Source organism: Epinephelus lanceolatus, chromosome 5 (assembly GCF_041903045.1).
Source record: "Epinephelus lanceolatus isolate andai-2023 chromosome 5, ASM4190304v1, whole genome shotgun sequence".
In the NCBI taxonomy this organism is placed as follows: Eukaryota; Metazoa; Chordata; class Actinopteri; order Perciformes; family Serranidae; genus Epinephelus; species Epinephelus lanceolatus.
The window spans coordinates 38509171-38534573 of record NC_135738.1 but is presented as its reverse complement, the minus strand read 5'-3'; the positions used below and the strand labels follow the sequence as shown (position 1 = coordinate 38534573).

General features: G+C 41.3%; 2 protein-coding genes across 2 annotated transcripts in view; both read left to right on the top strand.

Moving 5' to 3' along the window:
* The window catches only part of hydin (HYDIN axonemal central pair apparatus protein), a 122018-nt gene extending 109772 nt beyond the window's left edge, over nt 1–12246 (top strand). The window contains exons 88-95 of the mRNA XM_078168198.1: nt 4380–4602; nt 5931–6140; nt 6306–6469; nt 8810–8960; nt 9064–9294; nt 9399–9617; nt 11132–11413; nt 11826–12246. Of these exons, the coding sequence (XP_078024324.1) occupies nt 4380–4602; nt 5931–6140; nt 6306–6469; nt 8810–8960; nt 9064–9294; nt 9399–9617; nt 11132–11413; nt 11826–12035 (1690 nt within the window). The 3' untranslated portion in view covers nt 12036–12246. The remainder of the gene's footprint in view (nt 1–4379; nt 4603–5930; nt 6141–6305; nt 6470–8809; nt 8961–9063; nt 9295–9398; nt 9618–11131; nt 11414–11825) is intronic.
* Nucleotides 12247–13193: 947 nt separating this feature from the next.
* The window catches only part of necab2 (N-terminal EF-hand calcium binding protein 2), a 187416-nt gene continuing 175206 nt past the window's right edge, over nt 13194–25403 (top strand). The window contains exons 1-2 of the mRNA XM_033635106.2: nt 13194–13566; nt 22474–22498. Coding sequence (XP_033490997.1) covers nt 13240–13566; nt 22474–22498 — 352 coding nt within the window. The 5' untranslated portion in view covers nt 13194–13239. The remainder of the gene's footprint in view (nt 13567–22473; nt 22499–25403) is intronic.

Genomic DNA, 25403 nt, shown 5'->3' with positions numbered 1-25403 from the left:
TCTAACTGCTTCTGTGTACACTGCGCTCACGTGTACACGCTTGCGCGAGACTGTGAGACATCGGCACCGCCTTCATGTGTGTTCATGTGCTTTCACTGGTCTATATGTGCTGATTGCAGATAGTTGCATTGAATAGTGGTTTTTGTGGGTATTTATTGCATTGTTAATGTGCCTGACATTCTGGAAACCTGCCTGTGAGGTTTTGGTGACGTGTGCACACTGTCCGCCGGTCAGCCAGACTTCCACTTACACCGGCGCAGCCACACCCATCTCAGCGTACCTCGGTCTGCCAAACTACCAAACTGAGCGCGCCTCAGGTTGCGCTGCTCAAAACTAGCTCTGCGTGGGGTTCGCCTCCCTGCGCCACCCTGCGCCACCCTACGCCGTGCCGGGAAACTAGAGGCCACAACATTTAATAATATAAAAACCTCATAAAGACAAACTGCAATAGAAACAGACAAACATACACATCCATATACACTCATACACACATGTGTGTGCACACTTATTAAGACAGACTTTATAGAGTTAGTACTTTTTATTGGAGTGTACAGATTATTGTGTAATTCAACAAAGATTAAGAAGACTGGCTTTATCAGCTCTTTTTAAAGGGAAACTTTGGTATTTTTCAGCCTACACTCTACTTAATCCAGAGTTTTGTGTCTTTGTGACTAATGTGGACAAAAACTTTTTTAACCAGTGCAGTATAGAGCGAGAGCGCTGCTGCTGACAGCAGCTATTAAACAGGCTGCAATATAACCACTCAAGACAATAGTTCACTGTCAATTTAGGTCCAATAAAAGTGCTTGTTTTGCCACTCACAGACTGAGATTGTTATTACAATAAAAAAACAATAAAATGTTTTTCTTTATTTCTTGCTTTATCTGTTCCGTTTATTTTTGTGTGTAACCAAGTCTTGTTCAAGAAGTCTCGTTCTTAAGTCTCACAAGTTGAGTTGTTGCAGGAAGACAGTAACAAACTGACGGCATCAAGTGAATGTTAAAGAAAAACGTTTCATTTTTTGTCAGATGTTTGTAATAACAATCTGAGCCTGTCAGTGGCCAAAAAAACAAACAAAAAAAACTTAAAGTGGACGTACATTGACTGTGCACTACTGCCCTGAGAGGGCAGTTTTGTGGCTGCTGGCTGCAGTGCTCTTGCTCAATACTGGTCTCAAAAATTGTTGTCTCCATTAGTCACCTGGGGTCCGTTTCACAAAGCAGATTTAGTGAAAACTCAGAGTCTGTTAACCCTGAAATGAGGGAAACTCTGAGTTTTCCGTTTCAAAAAGGGAGGTAACTCAAACCAGAGAAAGAGGAGTAACTCTAGCCTGTTTCAGAGAGAGAGGTAACTTAAGCTCTCAGTCAGTTACCGTGGTAACAGACTCTATGAACCTAACCTGGTCGGGACCAGGTTTTTCTCAATGAACCTCGAGTGTCTCTGTCTCTGCCCTCTTTCAGAGCCACACACTCCATTTGATTTCCTCATTCATTCAGTCAGCAGGCGAGTTTTGGCGTAGCCTAGTTCTGCCGTCTGTCATTTAAAAAATCATTAAAGAAATCAGAGTCAGTATATTAGAAGTCCATTAGGCACAGTAGGTGGCGACTTTTTTCACTAACATGGCATGTCCTTTTGATAACGATGCTGTGGATGAAGGTGCAGCATTACTGCGCAGAGAATTAAATATTCGTCGGGAGATGGTTATCAGACCGCGCATAGATGTTCTAGCATTTCCACACAATTATCTTTTTGAGCTGTACCGTTTCACGTCACAGTCCATCATCTACATACACAACCTAATTCGTCCTTACATTTGCAACATTACCAATCGTAGTCATGCTCTCACATCCCAGCAGATATTATGTGTTGCGCTCATAGACTGTATAAAAATGCGCTGCGTTTCTTTGCAAATGGAAGTTTTTTGTACAATGTCGGAGACGCTGAACACTTGAGTGAGGCAACTGTATGCAGGGCGGTCAGAAAAGTGTGCTCGTTTTACGGGCATCTGCCTTCTTTCTGTTGGCTGAGTAGAAGTCTGTGTTAGTTTAAATAGGCTTAATTATTTAACAGAACATGATATTAGGGCTGCACGATTCTGGAAAAAATGAGAATCACGATTTTTTGGCTTATAATTGAGATCATGATTCTCTCACGATTTTTTTCAACATAAAGATATATTGTGCTTATTTCCTGATACAAAAGGAAAAGTAACAAAAATTATAAATAATAAAAAAATATCATTAAATAACAAAACCTATGATTGTGCCTGATACAAGAGACACAAGTCACATAAACTCTGGTCAGCAGAGAGGGAACACTCCTGTTTTTAGCTTAAATGCAACAGCTGACAGCCTGACACTGACCGTAAAAACAATAAACTTTAGTCTCTTGTCTTCTCTTACAGCTTTTGAACAATTTTAACAATAATATCAATGTTGAACAACATTTTTCTGAGGTAGGTATTCCAGGCCTGGAATTAAGTCAAAATTAAACGTTTCAACACCAGGCATTTGACAGGAGTATTCACCAAACATAGCCTATATATCTTTAATTATATAATTATTTATATGTCTCTATGTATATTTTTACATTAATCCCCAATATTTTATTTGCCTTTAAAAAAATCCTCTTCCTTCATTTAATTTGACAATGTTTATTGTATTGTATTATATGCATTAATTCTCTATAGGGCATGTATGTTCTTTAATGTGTGTTCAATTTATTAAAAGAAAAAAAAAATGTTTTGGTGAACCCTGCAGCAAAGTGAGCCCTCTTCCTCAGAGAGGATCTTTGCCTCCCACTTTGTTCCTGGCGGCAGAGCAGAGTGAACCGTCTTCCTTCTCAGAGGATCTTTGTCCCATGAGAGCAGGCAGCTGTTCTCTTTGTCCGCAGTGTAAACATCTTTCGCTGGCGATTTGTCAGTCACTAGAAGCACATTATGACCCTTTGTAAAAGTTTTTGTGTGGTACCTGTGTTGTACATGAGCTAACGTTAGCGGCTAAAGACTGAGAGGCTGTCTGGGATGTGTGTGTGTGTGTGTGTGTGTGTGTCTGTCTGTCTGTCTGAGGAGTGTCAGTACATTAACGTGTTAGCCGTAGCCTTGCTGTTTGTCATGTTAACGTTATCGTCAGCAGCCCTGAATAGCTTGTAAAGCTTTAGCATAGCAGTCACCTCTCTGCCGTCTTTTATCACGCTTGCTAACGCTAAGTTAACTTTACCAGCAGATCTGTATGAGGCACAAACTGAGGCTACAGTTAGCAGTGTGTTTCCCCCCGTCTGGCTGCTTTCCAAACTGCCGGCCGGCTGTCGCTCTGCATCACTTAGTATAACGCTGCGTCGTTGGGAGCGCTTGTTTTCATGCAGATGATGTCCCGACTCCCGGCATGGGCGGGGCCGTCAGAATCGCCGTCATTGAAAAATTAGATCGCATATGCATATGAATCGAGATCACGATTTTATTATGATTAATCGTGCAGCCCTACATGATATAGATGAGAAGACATTTATGTGTGTGAAAACAGCATTATGTTGGGGATAAAACAACTGCACAGTCAAACAGCCACTTAATATTTAGGCTACTTTACAATGTAAAACATGATCAAAATGAGGTACCCCTATGAGATTATGCCGAGGTCTTACCTGTTTGAACAATGTTTTTATATTTCATCCTAAACTGCTGCCAAGTGCGCTTCTCCCCCGCGGGATTGCACCTAAATGAAATAAATTAATAGGCTACCATTCAAGCAGTTTTCCCCTGTAATATTATTGTGCTTGCAAAGGACTACTTACCTAAACTTACGCATTGACCCGAGCAGCAATGTTCTCCCACGCCGTCTCCCTCTCTTTTGCAGCTGCAGCGGTGTTGCACTTCTTTTTGAAAACGTGTGCAAACTCGCCGTATGAGCACATTAAGATTTCTAATTCTAGTGGGGTGAAAAACGCAGCCCTCCTCTTCCCCGTTGCCATGGTGACTCGTCGAATCGGGGCTCCATTGATGCTGGCTTTTTATAGTTGTGGTGCACACACTTAACTCCAGGTGAAACTACTCCGAGTTGATTAAACTGATCCAAATCAGCTGTTCTGGAACCGGAAACTCAGAGTTTCCTATCTCAGAGTAGATCAACTCAGAGTTCAGGATTAGACTCAGAGTTTGTTGAACCTGCTTTGTGAAATGGACCCCTGAACATAAAAACACAAGAAAATAGGGTCCTGGTTGAAAAATACTTTATACTATGCTAAAATACTAAATTTTCCATTAACTTTGATGTTATGAGGACATAGATTTTGTAGTAGTTTGCTTTTGGAACTCGGGCCTTATTCTGGATGAATTTATTTCCAATTGTTTTTTGTTTTTATGTATCTGTCTAACTCGTGACCAGGTTCCAGTGGAAAACAGAGAATTTTCCTTCAGAGTTGTCCATCACACCAGCTAAAGGCTATATCTGTCCAGGCATGGAGGTTCCTTTTGAAGTGACTTTTGCCCCTGTGGAACTGATTGCTGACATAAGATATGAGAACTTGTCTTGCTGTGTGGAGGGCTCCTCCTCAACCATCACTCTTACTGTAACAGGCTCCTGCATCGTGGCATCTACAAGCAAAGAGGTTTGATTGATGTACTTTTATATACAATGTTCACTTGTGAAGTTAAAAAAAAAATACACATTAAATCATGGGACATTTGCTCATTGGGGGGTTTATATCTGATGAACAGTGGGGTAAATGATGCATCTGTATGTGTTCTAGCAGCACTGCAGCTACAAGTCAAAATAAGGTAACTTACATATTTACATTACATTTGTCTTGAGTTATATATATCTCCCCATGGTTGTATTTTAGTATGATTACCATTATAATGTAAAGACATGTAGGTGATATCTATTATATGTAGTTAATATAACAAACTAAGAGTATATTCTTTTCTTTGATGGCGCAAAAGAAACAATAGCTGCCATGACAGGGTGACAAAGCAGTTAAAGAACATTTTCTTCAAACTAACTTGGCATAAACGGATAGTTCGGATCTTGTGAAGGGGGGTTGCATGAGGTTCTTATCCATGATCAGTGGGGCCATAGGCTGGAATTGAGCCTGCAGCCACTGCAGTAAGGACGTTACCTTCGTAGACGGGACGCCTGCCCTACATGCTACGCTACTGGGTGCCAGTCGCTACTCCTGTCTGCTTCTTCAAACTCTCTCTCGCTACCTCTTACAACCACATTTCAAAAATATAATTTCCATCTTAACTAACTTTTTTCCTAAAATAGTCACTACCAGCAACAGGGATGTTCTACTTTATCCAACCTTGATCTACAGTCTTCCATAAGACACTCAATGTAGTATCACATTATTCTTATGTTCTGTATCTCTGCAGTACCTGTTTTCATAGAAAGGTTTCTATATCAGGCATGCTGCCTCATGTACAGACAAACAATCTTCACTGACCAACCATATTAATAATCACATTTGATTTATATTACAACACAATGTAACTAAAAGGGTTTTACACTTAAAAAAATAGTAAATTTGTATTAGGATAATGATTTTGAGGCTTCTCCAGTGGTCATAAAAGCTAAAAGCTGCCTCGTCAACAGTTTAGCCTCTCATTGTAGGGGCTGTTAAAGGCCAGCATCAGATAATGTGAGTCATTGATTCAGCTCCGTTTTGGAACAGGAAGAATTGCTGACAGACTAAAGAGCAATGAAAATATGGAAAAGCTTTCAGTCGGTTTCAATTAGCTGATGAGTTACTAATGCCTGACAAAAGGCTTTAGAAAATGTGTATGTATGTTTTCTACTGGAATTAGAACAAGCTAAAGGTTATTAATACAGTAGGTCTTTTTGGTAATGCTTTCAGTGACAGATATCACTTTACTGTAACTGCCTTTGTACTACCTATTGCAGAACTCTTACCTCCTTCTGACTGCTTGTCTCTAGGTGGTGAATTTTGTTTGCCCAGTACGTGGCTCTCACACCCAGACCCTGCCCGTGTCCAACCCCACAAACCAGCACTGCAGCATCAAACCTGTCATAGAGGGCGAACAATGGAGTGCTGCGCCGTCTGTGATCCTTGAACCCCTCCAAAACAAAACATATAAGGTCACCTACCGACCGCTGTCCGTGACTGCTGATGGAAAGAAACACCTGGTAGAGGAGCACTAAAGTTTTAACACAATCTGTTATTTATTTGTAGATTATTTTGTGCAGTGCAATGTATTTTTTTATATGACAAAACAGACAGTGTAAGCAATAAAGTGTGATATTAACTTAATCTCAGACATTAACTTGTCACGTCTCTCCTTATTTCCTCAGGGATCAGTCTTTTTCTCCTTTCCTGATGGGACAGGAATGCTGTACTCTCTGCAGGGAACTGCTGAACCTCCCAAGGCAGAGGACACCATTGTGCACAAACTGCCTGCCAAGAGTCATCACACAGAGGTGCTCCCTGTGTACAACTGGCTCTCCAAGCAACAGCGGTAAAGCACATATCAACATACACATACACTCACACCTTTAAACCACCAGTACCTGAACCCATATCACCCAAATACAATAAGTTGTTTTTTCTCCACATGGGGTCAGCAGGAACAAGTTGAACACAACATTGACATATTACCTTTAAGTTGGTATGGCACACCTGTTAGCAAATAGTTGCTTATTTACACTTCCAGCAGTTACAGTGCAACATTAGTATTCATTTTCTGTCCACTTGATGAATGTAAGTCCTATATTCACTTCCTTTTAACTCTGTTTTTGGTCTCTACCAACTCCTGAGAGAAATATCTGTCTCCTTAGCTGCAAAATACTCTTATCTATGTGCACCAGCTAATCACTAACTACATCTCTCTGCCATTTTATGCTAGGCAGGTAGTGTAGTGAGTTTTTAAAGCTTTTTTTCTGAAAACAGCTTCTGCTATGGTTGAAACATGACACTATTAGAGCGGTGAGAGGGAACCAAAAGAGTAAATATTAAACAGCTAAACAATGATCTGAAACTTGATATAAAACTCTGTAGAGCCAACGGGAGTTGCAGGTGATAATTATCTATAATTTCATCATTTCAAGCTCCCTTTCACACTGTCATTTAATAGATTGTTATTATTGTTTTTTTGGGTTCACTACAGATATATATATAACACAAATCATGTTTACTTGAAATCACTGAAAACTTAAGTATACCAAAGTCAGGGGATGATAAATTAACTTTTAAAAAAAAACATAAAAAAACATATACTTTTTTTTGTATTAAAAAAAAATATATGTTTTTGTTTTACACAGTATGCAAATTAAAATAATAATAATCTTTTTTTTGTCAGATGACATTAATTACTTTACTAATGATGGTTTGAGAAGAAATAAACGCACTTTGCTATGATGGTTGTTTCTTATAGTAGTTAATTGTTGGGCCCCTAGGAACTCCAGTTGGTAGCCATTGCGTGTTAAATATGTTGGTATTACTATTCACTATTTATATCAACAATATAACCTCTTCATTGTACAAGTATAATTTCCATTTTTACGCAGACGACACTGTCCTTTATTCTTGCGTAGACTCTATTCATGATGCCATCCTTAATCTACAGCTATCGTTTAACCTCCTTCAAAAACACAGATATAATTTGGAACTGGTCCTAAACTGTTTAAAGACAAGATCAATCTTATTTTCAAATGCAAGAAATATTGACTATGGTAGTTTTGAAATTTGTTCTGCTAGTAACACCATAATAGAGAGAGTGCAATATTAAAAATATCTTGGCATTTGGGTTGATGAAAAACGTACTAAAGTCCGTTCTGACATATTGCAGTCAAAGTTGAGAGCAAAATTTGCCTCTCTTTTTCAAAATATATCTTGCTTTCCATTATTCACTACAAAAAGAAGTCGTTTTCCTCTCTGTATTGGATAGCAGAGATGTTATTTATGGGTGAGCGTCCAGTTCTACTCCCCAACATTTAGATGTAGTATATCACTCAGCCATATGATTCATCACTGGAGATAGTTACGGGAAACACCATTGTCTATTTTACCAAAAAACTGGCTTGCCTACTCTTTCAGTGAGGAAGGATCAGCATTTATTATTATTAATTTATATAGCTCTTTTATGAAAGCTCTCCCTCCATCTCCCAGCTATTCTTCCTTGGAGTATTGGCAGCCATTGTACCTGCTCACAGACATGGCTCACCCTGTGTGTGCCAAAAAATTCATACAGCGCTACAAAGATCAGCCTTTTCTTACTGTGCCCCACGTTCTTGGAATACGCTTCAAAAAAACCTTAAGCTAATTTCATTATTACCACTGAGAGAGTTTCAAGGTTTAATTGGTAACCTTAATGATGTAACTGTCATCATTTTTAGTATTTGTTTGTTTATTTGGCTTTACATTGAAAAACCCTTCTTCTTGTATTGCTATTTGTTTTAAGTTGTGTATGTTGTGTGCACCTCAGCAACATTGAAAATGAGGGTTCTCCCTCAATGTGTTTCCTGGCTGAGGCTTTAAATAAAATAAATGAAATGAAATGAAATGAGGATGAAGGTTAAAGGCCTGTATTCACCATGTAAGTGATTAAAGTGAAATATTTTGCATCACTTCATGTACACACCCAATGCTCCTTAAAAAATATGTTTTTAAAATTTCAATCATCAATGTAAAAAGTGAAATGGAGGAAATCTTATCCCTGTTATTTGCAAAACCTCTTGCTTTGTATCAAAAATGCAAAATGGGAACGCTGTGTATAACAGATGAAATGTAACAAGGAGAAATACACAAACCCTGTTAGGACAGTTGTACAGTAGAGTCATGAGTGTTTCTGTGTGCTCAGGTTCTGTGTGCTGATAGAGATCCTGAAGCCTGACAAGCCAGATGCTACAGTGTCCCTCAAGGGTCTCGAATACATTGATGTCCCTGCTTTGGCCAAGAGAGACTACAAGATGTCTTTCTTTACATACAGAGAGGGGCAGTTCAACACCAAGGTTTGATCACACACACATTCTGAATATGTTGTGAGACGAATATATATATTTGAATGTATTTCTGAGCCTTGTCGTCACATCACCTTTTAACCCTTCTCTTCAGGTGACATTTCGCAATGAAGTGTCGGGTGAGTACTTGTTCTACCTTGTTAACTTCGAGGCCACACCTCCCGGAGTCCTGTCCACCATAGAGCTGGTGACAGCTGTCCGTCAGATGGCCTCGGCCACCATAGAGGTGGAGAACCCCCTGACCACAGCTACCTGCCTCAGCACTGAGTGTAAATGCTCTGACATCAGTGCTCCATCTCAGCACACAGTGCCAGGAAAGTCCAAGGTGGGTGCTCGGTGCATCTACTCCTGCACTGAAAAAAACAGCTGTGTGCTCACTCACACTAGCTTTACATTTCTTTTCTATATGTGTGTGTGTCCTCTCTTTAGGGTTCTCTGAGATTTGAGTACCTGCCCCTGCGTACAGGTGAGACTACAGCGCGGCTGACTCTGTGTAGTAGTGATCTGGGCCACTTCCACTACGATCTGCTTCTCAGAGCTCTGCCCCCACCACCAGAGAAAACAGTCCACTTCAGCACTTCTCTGGGCAGCAGCCACTCTGTTCATGTTAAGTTCATCAATTACTCCCGCTGCAAAACTGAGTGCAAGGTAAAAAAAAAAAAAAAAAAATTAAGCATGTCTTGCAATGACTTAAAAATTTAAGGTGCATGTTATGTTCTTGTGATACTGTATGTGCTGTTGTCTCTTGCCTTTTCCTTTTCTCCGCTAGTTTTGCTCTTACTAATGGATACGGGCATTTTTTGTTACAGTTTTACACATACATCAATTTACTACCTGTGAAAACAGTTGTATGATGTGTTGTGTGGCTCTGGAGGAGCTTTATCACGTAAGGCTGTCATTTTGTAGAGTATCATAAATCCCTTGTGGATGAGTAAGTGAATATTTCACCTGATGAGTTAAATTAATTGATTTGAAACAGTAATTAGTTGATGTTTGCCCGATGAATAGACTTGAGTATTATTAATAAATAGTGTTGTTTTTAGTTTACATTTAACAGTTGTGTTCTTATATTGGCACACTTGCCAGTTATACATTGGCATTGTCAGTTTTTGTTACAGTGTGACAGGGACAGAGCCCTGAATGTAATTGAGTAAATGTTCCTCTCTTGGCCTCATATTCAGTTCAGAGTATTGAAGACCACATTTACTTGGCATTGTTGGGGATCCCTGATTAACAATTAAAGCATCACAGATTATTATGGGATGGATTCCAATGTAGTAGGTTTGTCAGTTAAACATTCATTCTGTGAACTCTACTCCAGCATAGTGTAACAAAAATAGGTTTCAAGATTAGCAATACTGTTAACGCCAAATTCCTACTTATGTCATGTGACTTAAAAATAGTAGCATCAGACAGTTTTACCTCTTTTTAGGTGGCCTTTGATGTGTTATGGTGTCAGAATGCCATGTGGTAAAAATTCATTTTCACAGAGTATTTGCTCTTTATTGAGTCATAACTGTAAGAAAATAAGATTTATTTACATGTCAACACAAAAGGAGAATGTGCTCCTAGTTTGTTCATCCTTCATTCTTGTGACAGTGATGTTCACAGCTACTGTATATACCAGACTGCAGAGCCCTTTAAATTCATAAAACAATAGTACTTTGCATTCTTGCATAACCGGACAACAGCTTCTGTGTACATGTAATATGCTATGAACTGTTTTTGCTGTCATCAATGTATTCTTCACACAGAAGACATGATGGTAGGTGACTAACTCAGGAGCTGAGAGCATCTTTAAATAACCCATTAATTTCTTAGATCTTCAGTGGGATGTTGGGCAGAGTCTGAACTCTCTGACATGTAATTTAGTTCCTTTCATCCTGTTTTCAGTCAGAAAAATGTACAGCAGATAAACTGTATAAACTGCAAAGTGATTGCAGAAAATGTGATGTGGGACTTGCATGCTGATATTTGCTTTATTTATTATGTAGCCTTTACATTGGAGGAAAAGTATAATGACAAATCAGATCTCACTTGTGACTCCAGAGTTGTGATGACTAAAATTTTAATTTTTCAATTTATGTTTGAGGAACACCTGTGTTATCTCAGTAACTTATTTGCTGTCATGTGAGCCCCTTCTTTCTGTCTCTCTCCTGCAGACTGATTGCCCGGACTTCATGGTGGATAAGAGTGTGGGTGTTTGTCCGGGTTTCCAGGTGGGATCAGAGGCCAGCGTGGAGGTTTGTTTTGAACCTCATCAGCTGGGGGAAGTGAGAGGCCAGCTCAGCCTGTCCTCAGGAACCGCTGACGAATACATCTTTCCCTTGCACGGGATCTGCCGCCCTCCCAAAGCCCAGGGCCCATTTAGCATCATGGCTGGTCACAACATGCCTATCCCCTTCAAGAATGTGTTCCTACAGACCACCTCTTTCTCCTTTCAGGTAAAGAAGTAATGTCCTGAGGCCAAGGGAACAACCAGAGTGAAGCGTGGAATAAAAGTTAAAAATGTGGTATTTTCGGCAGAGCATTGGTGTCACTGAAAATGAAAGCGATTAATAGCATTCCAATACAACCACTATGCAGAAAGCTAATGCATTTGGTGAAATCCAAGGAGACAATTTTCTGGCTAGCAGTTCTGGGTGCACTGCCAGCCAGCATGAAGCAAGCAGCTTTAAATTTAGCCTGGAACAGTCACAGTAAAGAGAGTGGTGCAGTCTGGCTTTTATACTCATGTTTAGACTGTGTCTTTTCACACCTTCAGCTTCCCTAACATACTTATGTTTGATTAATTTGCTTTACCTTATTATAAATCTGTAATTGATTTAACCTGAGCCTTATTTCCTCTGCTTCTAGGTGGACAACCCCTGTTTTACTGTCAAAGGAGTGGACACCATCCTCTCCAAGAAGACCAAGAACATCTTGGTATCTTTTGAGGCCCCTCCAGGAGGCTCCCCAGGGCCGTGGTTTGGAAAGCTGACAATCACCAGCCAGCGCTCAGAGGGCCACAGCAAACCTTGTTCCTGGATCCATTACCTGAAGGGCTACCGCCCCGAGTCATCTTAGACAGAGATATTTACACATGCAGGCAAACACAAAAGAACATGTGTTCAGTTAAATGTATTGACAAGTTATTTATTCAATGCCTGAACTCCAATGTTAATGTCAAAAGCCAAAATTGCCTGTGTGTATTTATGTGGTTTAAATAATTAGTTGTCATAAATGTGTTCATAAATATTTTAATACAGTCAACTGAATAAATCCTGCAGGAAAAAACCCTGGCCATGCCTGTCATTGCACACTTGTTTCCACATGGGGGCAATCATGTCAAGTAAGTTTACCAATTCTAGAGCTCCAGTACATGGGGAGGATACACACCTTACCTTTTTGCCTTTTGGTCATCTTCATAACCTGCATAGTAAAGTGTCAACTTTCCACCTGGGGTTAATTTGTCCAAACCACTCTGTGTGCTGTTAGACACATGACACATTACAGGCGAGACTAGCTGCTCAGCTGAAAGGGCAGAGTGGGAGGAGACGCTTATTACCAAAGGTTAGATTTGTCACATCACACACACACACGCACACGCATACATACACACCTGAACCTCTAATGAGGAGATGGGCTGACAGTTCAAAAGACACTCCTCTTACTCCAAGAGAAAATCCTCTCATCCTCCCAGTGGGACAAAGTGAGCCAGACAAGACTGGTGGCACACGCGTCTTTAAAGGAAGGGAAATATAGCACTGACATTAAACAAAAGGCGAAACAAAGTGGGTGTAATCCCTTGTTTTACACCCCTCAGCTTGCTTCTGGAGCCCAAGAGGAGTGATGCTGCAGTACTCCAGTTAGAGCTGAATGGTCTCAAGCTTTATTACATAACGGATGGATGTTACCTGGCTGCTCACAACACCCAAAGATAATAAAACAACAACCAACATATCCTGTATTATTACATTGTAGAAGGACAAAATAAAGGCAACACACTGTACCCCAGAGGAACATGAATTATTTATAGTGTTTTAATACAATATGAGAAGCAGTAGATGCAACAAAGTCACTATAAACTCTCCAAACCTTTACCATATCGGCCACCATGAGAATATAATGACCAGTTTTCGTTAAGCAGATGATATTAGGGCTATGTGGGATATGTAGGATGGGTGGGTGTGTTTTGGGGTGGGTGCTGTGATGTAACAGGGGAGGTGGGGGGTGGGGGCTTCTCTCTCTCCCCCCATAGAGCGCAGCATGAGCGCTCCGCAGCAAAAGGATGTGTGAGCAGGCAGCGCGCTACTGTAGGGACGGAGTCCACAAACTGCTTAACAAAGAACAAGCCAAACTTCGTGCCCAAGAAAGCCGCGAGCAGCCGAAACCCGTAGCCGGTCAGGACAGCGAGTCCGCGACGGCAGCGCAGTCCGGAAACAGCGGCGCCCAGCCCGGTGGAATCGACGGGCTCGTCCGCTGGATCGTCACCAAAATGAGCGACAACAAGAACATCTCCAGCCGGGAGTACGCTTCCAGCAAGGAGGAGGTGGCCGTGGCTCAGGAGCAGTTCTTCGCCCCGGAACCGCGGAGAGGCATCTCCGTTATTTTGGATGTGAGTATAGAGAGCCACCAGGCAGCGGTCAGCCTGACAGGTTGGGTGGGAGGGTGTGCGGGATGAAGACATCCATTGAGCAGTGCGTACGGACCGGTGCAGTGCGCACTTACGCACAGAAACGATCCTACAGTTTACTGTTAAGGCTTGTAGCACGAGCTCGGCAGAGCAGGCAGGGGAGTTTCCTGGTTGATTGACACTTTGGCACGGCACGTGTCGGAGATCAAGCCTGTGATCACCTAGTTCCTATCGCTCTCCTTGTTGCCCCGTCCAGAAATACACCGTACATGTGTTTGTGACCAGTCCTCCCATAAGCTTGGCACAGTATGTACATCCTCTCTATATCAATACAGAAGTCATCATAAATTCAGCTCTGTGCAGTATGGCGTTACTTTTGGTGATGGTTTACTGTCAGTTCAAAGAAAGTCCGACGCGCACCACCGCACTTTGCCCCTCAGCTGCTACACCCAGAGTAAAAGCAGCATCACCAAGTCAGATCGTCTGTTAGGATGCTTAAGACGGTTTTATCACAACACTTTAATTATTAATGAAAATGTCTTACGGTCATATATTTTATTGATCCAGTTGTTACAGAATCCCGACATAATATTTAATTTCACGCAGAGCCCAGCGGATAAACATGTTCAAAGATGCAGCCTTTATATATTGGAAGCGGCAATTACGCAGCGCCATGTCGATATAGGTCAGCTCATCAATACCACTGGGTTGTTTTTCATCACCGCCCCACTAAATATTTCCCCTGGAGATCAGCTAATGTTGCTTTTAATTTTTTAAACATGGTATAAAACAAAAGAGAAAAGTAGTTCACTTTGTGCAGCCCCTGACCACGACCCAAATAGACTGATAAAGAGGGGGTCCATGGGAAACTAATTATGATCAAGACTAGAGGGCCAATGTATCCCAGTACCCTAGTAAACTCATTCTGTGTGTGTTTGCTTGTGAGTGTGTGAAGAGGTTAATGGGGCTGTAGCCAATTTGCTGCTGATGCTCCCTCCCTGAATGGGATGCTGTCTTCTTGGGCAGATGCGGTGCAGCAGGGCATCTTAACCCTTACTCTGTCTTTGACCTGTTTCTGATGTGTGACCCAGAAACAGCTGGTCTGTAGTGATTACACAGGTACATACTTTATTCCTGAAGTTTGAGTTACACATAAGAAATGTTTAAGAAAATTTTCTACATTTTCAAACTCTACCAGGCATAATAATCTCTTGGATATCAGCTTTGAAGTGACAGATATGGAGTCTCTAACAGCCATTTCCAAATCCAGTGTTGCAGACACATCCAGGCCAGGCTCTGTTTTGCGTGCATATAGTGAATATGATTACAGCACAAAAGGTCAAGTCAATTATTTCAAAACGCAGAGATTTTTTTCTTTCAAATGAGCCTGTGACAGTTATAGTCCTCATTTTACCTTGAAACTAAATGCGGAGAGAAAAGATGCCCTCCAATGAATGATTAGAGAAAAGTAAAATCAAGCATTGGTTGAAGAAGTTACCACAGGCATTAAATCATAAGATCAAAACATGAGTGAACACATTTACTCTTCATCTCTTACAATTTCCAAATCCATAGTTTATAATGTCATAATTCATCCGATTCCAAAGGCTGTTTAGGGACTCTGGAGCATTATTTAGCCCCTTCCTAACAAGATTGCCTGACACACTTTGTACTAATAGATCTCTCAGGTCGTCTAGTTTCATACGATAGCAGTATCTTCACTCCAACTTTAAAACTGAGCCCACCACAGCAGGTTTTACTTGCTAGTCTGCTTAGCTCCTCGCCTTTGCCACATCTAGCTTCTGTCTGTCATGCCTGGTGCAACTGAGCCCGGATCCCACTATTTATCAGGGAGGTATACCATGACAAGTTAGAATGTGTGTAAATGCATGTATTTATCATGTAAATACATATAACTTGGATTGTTAGTGTTATAAGTCAGTTATTAAATTGTTGCTAGGGTCAAACGTTGACCTTTGCATGGGCCCCCCTTGGGCCTTGGGCGGGGGTCATCTGTACCCTTTGACCCCCCCCGACAATGGGCCTGTACTCAACATACATTCATTTACCACTTCAGGCACAGGTAAATCACAGGTTATGCTTTGGTTTATATTAGAATCATATTTCAGTCCAGGTTTCGATTGAAAAACGTTGTGCTGGAATTGATTGCATTTCATCAGTTTTGTTAGTTAAGAGGGGGTTTGGTTTTCTGCATGGATTTCCTGTTTTGATAACCTCCCACCTATCTCTTATTAAAGTTTCACATCTTCCATGTGTTTCCTTTTTTCCTGCATTTTTACCTGATGTCCCCAGCATGACAGCTATCTGCTATATTCACACTGATTGGTCAATATACAGTGCAAGCTGCGCCGTCTGACATCAGCACTGAACTCTATCTGGCATTTTCCCTCCAGCACACTTTTGTATCGGCTTGAACTTTGAAATGTTAATCGTTTTTGCCATTTTCCGATATTATTGACCCTGGCATTATTATCATGGTGAAGAAGTCCACACCAAAGAGATAGAGTGATCGCTGTAGTGTGTGTGTGTGTGTGTGTGTGTGTGTGTGTGTGCGCGCATGTGTGTGCCTGCAGGCAGCATTCTGCTCATTAGACCCTCTCTGGCTTGCTTGTTTCTCAGACTTTGCTGCTCTCTTTTTCTCCTTCATCTTAACCCTAAAACACCCATTCTTAATAAGGATAGGAGACGGATGCAACAGTCTCCCTCGCTCTGTCTCTGTCTTCTGTTTCTATTTTGTCTTTTTCTTTCTTCTGCTGTCTCTCATTTTCTTCTCACTCTGTATTTCTGTTACAACCCTCTACACACACACACACACACACACACACACACACGCACACCGCCTCCTCACCGCGACACTTTCCATCCTTTCCAAGCTTGTCTGTCTCCAGCAGCTCCAGAGCTGGCTGTTTTCTGCGGAGTTGAGTGCACCCCAGGGTGCAGCCGGAGAGCAGAACAATGCAGAACAGCTTGTCATTTGGAGCGTCGCGCATCCCAGCTTTTAATGATTTTCACTTTGGCCTGTTCAGAAGGCTGCAGTCGCTACCTGATTGCACCACATACTTCAAGTTTTACAAGCAATGCATTTGTAGAGCAACTGAGCTCGAGACTAGTTCACATACTTTTGTTTGCATACCTTTGTACATCACAAGTACACTACTTAACAATTAGTTTGCAAGTTCTTTCTGGTTTTCAGCTGCAGTCATGATTGCTGTCAACACAGCACATTTTCACACATTGTCATGAAGTTAGGGCTGCAACAAACATTTTCATTGCCTAATCATCTAAGTTCATAACAAATACTCATTATATTTCTCAGAGTCCAAAGTGACTTATTCAGCTTGTTTTATTCAATCTGCAGTCCAATACCAAACGATCCTCAATTTGCTATCATGTATGACAAAGAAAAGCATCAAATCCTCACAGTTCATTGTCTCAACACTGAAAATGTTTGGCATTTTTACTTCTGTCCTGTGCTCCATTTAAGAGTTGATAACGAAACTGGTCTTAAGACATTTTTTCTGACAGTTTAGTACCTCTTTAGGTGAGAATTCTTTTAAGCTTTGCTCCAGCTCTGTTCTCAGGTGTGATGGAAAGGAATCTGTGTACTTCACAGACTTCCACATCCTGTCTGTATAATGGGAACAAGTTAAAGAGATACCCCACCAAAACTCTTCTGGGTACCACCACCCACTCATCCCCTGTAAGATGGGAAGACATCAATCAAAGTTGTCAGTTTTGTCCTTCAAAAGAACAATTACAGCTACATCAGCCCACTGGGTGACAGGTTTTCTCAGAAAATAAGTATCCAAACATCCGAAGAAACTTCTTGAAACACGTTCATGCAGCATAACCCACTCCTTCTCTATCCATCTGTATGTTCACTGTGTTCCAAGTTGAAGGGTATTTCTGGCAAGATATAGATAAATACTATGCTTAAATTGGTTGCGAACGATTAACATGACTGATTAATTAAATCATTAATTACATATACACTAACACAGACTGTAACTCCATGCATCTCCCTCTCACTTTTTTCTGTCTGTTCATTTCATCTTTTGCATCTCCCTCAATGTGTCTCTCTCTCTCTTCCACCTCTGTCACTGTGCTGTCTCCTCCTCCTGTCTCAGTAGGAACAGTTTACATCCCATTTTGAATCACTGATGAAAGCAACAGACCTGTCACTTTCGATTCCATAGGGAAAGAAGCTTTCACTGAAGCTATAAATTAGCTCCCAGAATCATGTGTGTTCATGCAGGCATAGAATGTGGTACACACATGCACAGTAAGTAATCATCTGTCAGTTATAGATCAGCGACTTTGTTCTGTGTGCGTTCATAATTGTGAGTTTTTATCCTCTACCTGTGGCTCCTAACAAGTCTTATCATACACGACTGCACTGTATCTGGTTGAGACACACTTGGTGTCTTTTTGTGTGTGATTCAGTCTCTGTGTGTACTGTACAGGGTGCACTAGCTAACAAATTGAATGGAAGACCAAACATTTCTATTTGCAGTTCTGTCCCGCTGGGTTCTTGTTGCTGTGAAGAATTGGTTGTTGTGTTCTACTTAAAAAAAAAACAAAAAACAAAAACACAACATTATGTGTGTTTAACCATCTGTCACTTCAGCTAAAATGTGACTTAATGTAAATGTTCTGCTCCATCGCTGGAGATGTTAATTTACAGAGCAGTCTCAATATACAGGATGGGGAATTGTTAATAATACCATCCGAAGTAGCATTTATTTCTTCTGTTAAATTCTCTCCATAATTTTTAAACCAAATCTCTTATGCTGATGTTCAGTATTCTGTCTTCTTCAGAAGAAACTGTGACAGTTATCCAGAAAAAGATGAGAGATTGGTTAGTTTTATTCAGAAATGACTTACCGGACCAAACATAAAAAGATTTTTTTGATATGTTAATAGATGTTGGATGACAAATTGACATGACATTGTTTTGTAGCATGGCATAAGGAATCTGTTTTTTTTCTAAACCCCACACTTGTCCTACTGTCCTAAACAATAAGCAACTTCTCTGGTGGGTAAACTATGATGATGTCACTGTTTTTGAAACAACTCAAAAAAGGGTGATATTCACGGAATATCCCCTTGGGAGGAGACATCAGTGCACACCTAGAAAATACTGCACATGCCATCTGGTCTGGAAAGTCGATGGGCATTCTGTCTGTATGACATGGTCAAAGTTTATAAAGGTTTGAAACCCAAAGGAGCCTTAAGGGCAAATTGTTTCTTGTTTTCTGGGTGAGGGGTTTAATTTGACAAAAAAACCAACTTCCCGTAGATAGAGAAATGACTCTTTTGTTTACTTCAGTGAAATGGGTAGAATGTCCCCATGAGACTGAAAATAGCAGATGTGCTTGACTTCGGTTCCATGGTGTAATGGTCAGCACTCTGTACTCAGAATCCAGTAATCCAAGCTCAAGTCTTGGTTGAACCTTTTGTGTGAATTGTGTCCAGTCGTTCAAAAGCATCCCAAAGCTGAATTAGGCAGTGGGGCCGTAGAAAAAGGCAAAGCCAAACATACAGCTTGAAGACTGCTTTCAAGCCAACAAAGTGCCACGAAGTGAAGAGGTCTTTCGATGAGCAAAAATTGCAGAAAAATTTTCTTGCGTGGCTCGTTGGTCTCAGGTTATGATTCTCACTTAGGATCCGAGAGGTCCTGAGTTCAACTACTGGATGAGCCCGCACGGTTTCAGAAGTGGCTGTGTATTTTGGGTCATGTGGTATGTTTGTCCAGTGTGATGTTGTAGGTGTAATGCCTTATGATTTTACTGACAAGATCAAGTCTTGCCGGAATCTTTTGTGTGAAATGTGTTCTATCGTCCAATAGTATCACAAAGCTGAATTCAGCAGTGGAGCCATAGATAGAGACGGAGCCAAGTATGCAGCTTGAGGATTGCTTTCAATTCAGTGACAGACTGGGGCTGTATGTCCTTCAGCAAAATCTGCAGAAAAGATGCTTTGTGTGGCTCGTTGGTCTAGGTGTATGATTCTCGCTTCGGGTGCGAGAGATCCCAGGTTCAAATCCCGGACGAACTCCAAGTCTCTAAATGTTACTTGTTTTCTGGGTAAGTCCACTAAAGAACCAACGTTACATAGAGAAATGTCTCTTTTATTGACTTCAGTGCAAAGGGTAGCATGTGTTCATGAGACTGTCAATAGCATGCATGCTTGACCTGGGTTGCATGATGTAATGGTCAACACTCTGGACTCTGAATCCAGTAATCCAACTTCAAGTTTTGGTGGAACCTAGACAATGTTGCTCACACACCATTTAGAGTTGTGGTTACAATGCAGTAAAGACGCTAAACTTCTCTTTTATTGTCGGACAACCAAAGACAAGGCCTTGGACCTAGCAGTCGATGGGTGTTCGATCGTAAGGCATGGCCGAACTTTTGGGAAGCGACCACAATAATGAGATCGTGGATGCACGTAAGCCATCCAAACGGCTTTCCTGCACAGGATGTCTCTATGGATAGTTGAGCAGCTCAGATATTCCAAGGAGGAAGTCTGAAAAGAACCGCTGCACCTACATGTCGTCGACACAGCGACATATCCCATTTTGCCTGGGAATGCCTCTGGATCCCAGATGAACACCTGGAGGATGCACAAGAGGAAAAAAGCATGTCGGTGACTTTTAATAAGCTTGCTTCCACTGAGACCTAACGTGGATAAGATAGGGTAGGAAAATGCGTGGGTGAATGGTTGAGTACACAGCCTAAACTGAGAAAAGGCTTGACTGAGCACCCTCCCAGGCAGTACCCTTTGTGGTTTGTTGCTCTAGGAGTATGATTCTCGCTTTGGGTGCAAGAGGTCCCAGGTTCAAATCCCAGACAAGCCCACGGTGTTTAGGGGTGGCTGTTTAGCTTTGGTAATGTGCCATGTTTATCCAGTGTGCTGTGAAACAGATATGCCTCCCGGTGTTGCAGGTGTAACTCCTTTGGGAAAGCAGATCTTCCAACCTATAGGCTGATGTGACTTGACGAAATCAAAGTCGCATGATTCAGTTTTACGCACAAACAACTTCATTAGGATGGAACAGTTGTGTTTGACTGATTTTACTGACAAATCCAAGCTCAAGTCTTGGTGGAACCTTTTGTGTGAAATGTGTCCAGTCGTTCAAAAGCATCCCGAAGCTGAATCCGGCAGTGGAGCCGTAGAAAAAGGCAAAGCTAAACATACAACTTGCAGATTGTGTTCAGGCCAAGGACAAAGTGGAGAGGTATTCCAGTGTGGGAAAATTGCAAAAAGGCTGTTTTACGTGGCTCGTTGGCTTAGGGGTATGATTCTTGCTTCGGGTGCGAAAGGTCCCGGGTTCGAATCCCGGACGAGCCCCAAAGCTCTAAATGCTACTTGTTTTCTGGGTAAGCAGTTTAATTTAACAAGTTTGAAACAATGTTTCAAATCTTAAGTCAATGGTTGTATACCTAATCCTTAATTTAAAGTCCACTAAAGAACCAACTTCACATAGAGAAATGACTCTTTCATTGACTTCAGTTCAAGTTTTGGTGGAACCTAGACAATGTTGCTCACACACCATTTAGAGTTGTGGTTACAATGCAGTAAAGACGCTAAACTTCTCTTTTATTGTCGGACAACCAAAGACAAGGCCTTGGACCTAGCAGTCGATGGGTGTTCGATCGTAAGGCATGGCCGAACTTTTGGGTAGCGACCACAATAATGAGATCGTGGATGCACGTAAGCCATCCAAACAGCTTTCCTGCACAGGATGTCTCTATGGATAGTTGAGCAGCTCAGATATTCCATGGAGGAAGTCTGAAAAGAACTGCTGCACCTACATGTCGTTGTCAAAGCGACATATCCCATTTTGCCTGGGAATGCCTCTGGATCCCCGATGAACACCTGGAGGATGCACAAGAGGAGAAAAGCATGTGGGTGACTTTTAATAAGCTTGCTTCCACTGAAAGCAAGCAAGGAAAATGTGTGGATGAATGGTTGAGTACACAGCCTAAACTGAGAAAAGGCTTGACCAAGCACCCTCCCAGGCAGTACCTTTTGTGGCTCGTTGGTCTAGGAGTATGATTCTCGCTTGCCTCTCACTTCAAATCCTGGACGAGCCCACAGTGTTTAGGGGTAGCTGCGTAGCTTTGGTAATGTGCCATGTTTATCCAGTGTGATGTGAAACAGATATGCCTCCCGGTGTTGCAGGGGTAACTCCAGTGCTTAATTTGAGCCGGAACGTACTGGAACGCATACCAGGATCTTTTCAGAAAAGGCCCTTGTGCGTTCCGGAACTAATTTGTATGGGTCTAGAACTTTTCACATCTAAAAACTACATACAGTATTGGCTGATGTCACTAGTGTTGCAGGGTGGAGTACCGTAGTACTACGGTGCCTCACGTACCACTACTGAAGGATAAGTTCAAAATCCAATCGCAAGAGTGTGAGTGTCCATGCGCCGTCCACCCGTCGCTTAGGGTGCGAGAGGTCCCGGGTTCAACTCCTGGACGAGCCTGCAGAGTTACAGAAGTGGCTGCATAGTTTGTGTTATATGTATGTTTATCCAGTATGATGTATCCAGTGTGCTCCCTGATTCTTGCTTAGAAGGGCAGAGGTCCCGGGTTATCGTGTCATATCGAATTTCCAATTTGTGTTAAAGTTTGAAAAGTTTCAAATTAATTCTAAGGGTAAAGTTTTTTGCATTTGTGTTTATATCATTCTCTCCACCTGATGTAACTTTTCCACTATTAAGTAACTGTCATAAAACACTTGTGTTGAAACTGTTCTCCTTTTAGTGCTTGTATCTGATTCTTTTCTTTCTGTTTTATGCCTGCAGCTAGCAGATAACTTCAGTGATACTAACTACAGTTTCTTGCTTTCTGTTCACAGATATTTAGAAGAGCTGACAAAGATGGTGAGTGAATTCAATGATTCTCCCAATTCATTCATATAATGTATTTGTTCAACATTATCTGTTACAGAACTTTGTAAGATTTGCGGTTTAATGTAATTTAAAAATGATAAAAACACTGAATAGAGCATCAATGGATATCCATTGATGTCCTATTATTAAAATCCTTTTACCATGTCAGCTTAATTGACCTATGGCTAAGTCCCACCTTCAAACGCGATGAGTCAGTCACAGTGTGTATAGCCATTCCCATACACTCGGACATTCTCTGCCTGGACGTTCATTGAAATGCATTACAGAAAGTCAGTTTTGTTCAGTTTTATGAGCTTTTTCTGAGATTTGAAGTTTAAAAATGGTCAAACGGTGTGCATGGGGTACATGCAACTCCGACACAAGGTATCCTGAGAGGCTGGGTGACGAGGTGTATTTTTTACACTTTAAACCACATCTCAATCGAGAAAAGTGTCTCCTTTGGATAAAGTTGTGTGGTAACGTTAGACCACAACATCAACTCAACGTGAATAAGATTAACAAAGATGTCTACATCTGTTCTAAGGTAAGACAACATCGTGTTTGAGGCAACATAGTAAAGTTATCCAGGCTCCGACGTTAAGGTTTTTTCCTACTTGCCCTGCCGGGCAAGTACTTCTCAAATCTACTTGCCCCATCTAAATTCTTACTTGCCCTGCTTAAGAGGTTCTTTTTCTGGCTGTGTGGTGCATATTTTCGCTCATGACTTATATCTTACGTCAGCAGAGACGCTCAGCCAATGGAGGCAGCAGCACATAAAAAAGCAGCACACTGCAACTGGCCTCTCCGAGGACAGAAACAGGAGAGGAAATACACGATTGCAGGCCTGGAATTAAGTCATTTTTAGGGCAAGGCCACTTTGGCCTTTGATAAATACAAATTTATAGGGGCATCACGGCCAAAATATGGGGCACCAAGGCCAAAACCAATGGCGCAATAACAATATGTACTAACTACATTGAATCAAGACAAAACAATATATGTGTTGAAAAACAGTACTGAGTTTATTAAAACTGGGTGTGTATGACTGGGGATATATCTCGTTTCTTGTTGTTTTGATTCATGTCCCTTATTTTTTAAGTCTTTGAAATCTCTTTATTCTGTTGTTATCTCCAAGTTATTAAGAAATTATTATTAGAAGAAGATTCATTGTTGTCCTTTCTCAGCACATTACATACATTTGACCTCTGCATTTGACCCATCCTACTGTAACACTAGGAGCAGTGGGCAGCCGTAGTGCAGCTAGACTGCTGGCGTCTTTTGCCAATGCCAGTGGTCAGGGTCACTGACAGGAGTATTCACCTAACATAGCCTACATATCTTTAATTATATAATCATTTATATATGTCTCTATGTATATTTTTACATAGATCCCCAATATTTTATTTGCCTTTAAAAAAATCCTCTTCCTTCATTTAATTTGACAGTGTTTATTGTATTGTATTATATGTATTAATTCTCTACAGGATCTTCAATTCTTCAGGTTCTTTAATGTGTGTTCAATTTATCAAAAGAAAAAAACAAAAAACGTTTTGGTGAACCCTGCAGCAAAGTGAACCCTCTTCCTCAGAGAGGATCTTTGCCTCCCAGTTTGTTCCTGGCGACAGAGCAGAGTGAACCGTCTTCCTTCTCAGAGGATCTTTGTCCCATGAGAGCAGGCAGCATGCTGTTCTTATCTATCGCTCTGTTCTCCGTGTCCACATTTAAAACATCTTTTGCTGGTGATTTGACAGTCACTAGAAGCACATTATGACCCTTTGTAAAAGTTTCTGTGTGGTATCTGTGTTCTACATGAGCTAACGTTAGCGGGTAAGGACTGAGAGGCTGTCCGGTATGTGTGTGTGTCTGAGTCGGTGCTGCTTGCCCGATGGGGCATGTCTGCGCAGGGTCTGCTGGCCCGCCAGCTATTTTTACTTGCCCCGGGCATTCGGGCAACCGTTAATGTTGGACCCTGTTATCTCTAGCCAACATTAGCTAAAGTTAGCCTAACCTTAGCCCCTAGCTGCGTTGTTCATCATGTCACCTTGTTTGCTGGGAGTTCATTAGCCTATTTTGTTCTAGTTTTGTACTTTGGTGATCGTACATCATTGTTACATGTTGTCCAAAGGGCTCTAGTTAAGCTAACGTTAACTTCTGGAGCTTAGCTTCATTAATTGATCCGTAATCGCAGAGATAACAAAGGTTGGCAAATGTTATGCTGAATGATTCAGTGTAAATACTGTAGCACCAAACTAACGGAGAGACACTGTTGGTTAAGATGGTAAAAAGGCCGTTATCCTTTTCTCATATTCTGAGCCAAAAACCTTAACTTCAGTGGAACTTTAACTTGTTGTCTTTGATGGCGACGGCAACGAGATGCGATTCACAAGCGTATACTGTGACCTGTAAATTTTGGCTTGTAATTTAAGCTTTTCATCGACCTTCTCAACAATAAAATGATGAATATATCCCTACAATGCATAGTTTAGGCCATTTTGGTTACTTCTCAATGACATCTGATCGTTATGTCTCCAAAAATCATCAATTGCCTCCTGCGAAATGCCGTGTACTGTGACACCTGCCATAGCGCCGGTCACTGAATGCTGATAGTTTGTCCAGTGAGTGGAGGGGGCGTGGCTTAGCCATAGGTCAGTTGTGCAGAAACCAAAAACATCTTTTTAAAACACTCTTTTTTAAGGGTTTCTCAACATTAAACAGTTACCTAGTGATTGTCCATCCCTTGTCTATTTTGATGAAGACCCAGATGCAAACCATAACTTCTAAATTCTTTATAGAGCTATCTTACTGGTGACAGTTTTTGCTATTCACACACAGATGTCACTGATTACATTAATAATGATCTGCCAGTATGGTATTCCAGGGCCCAAGTATTGTGCAT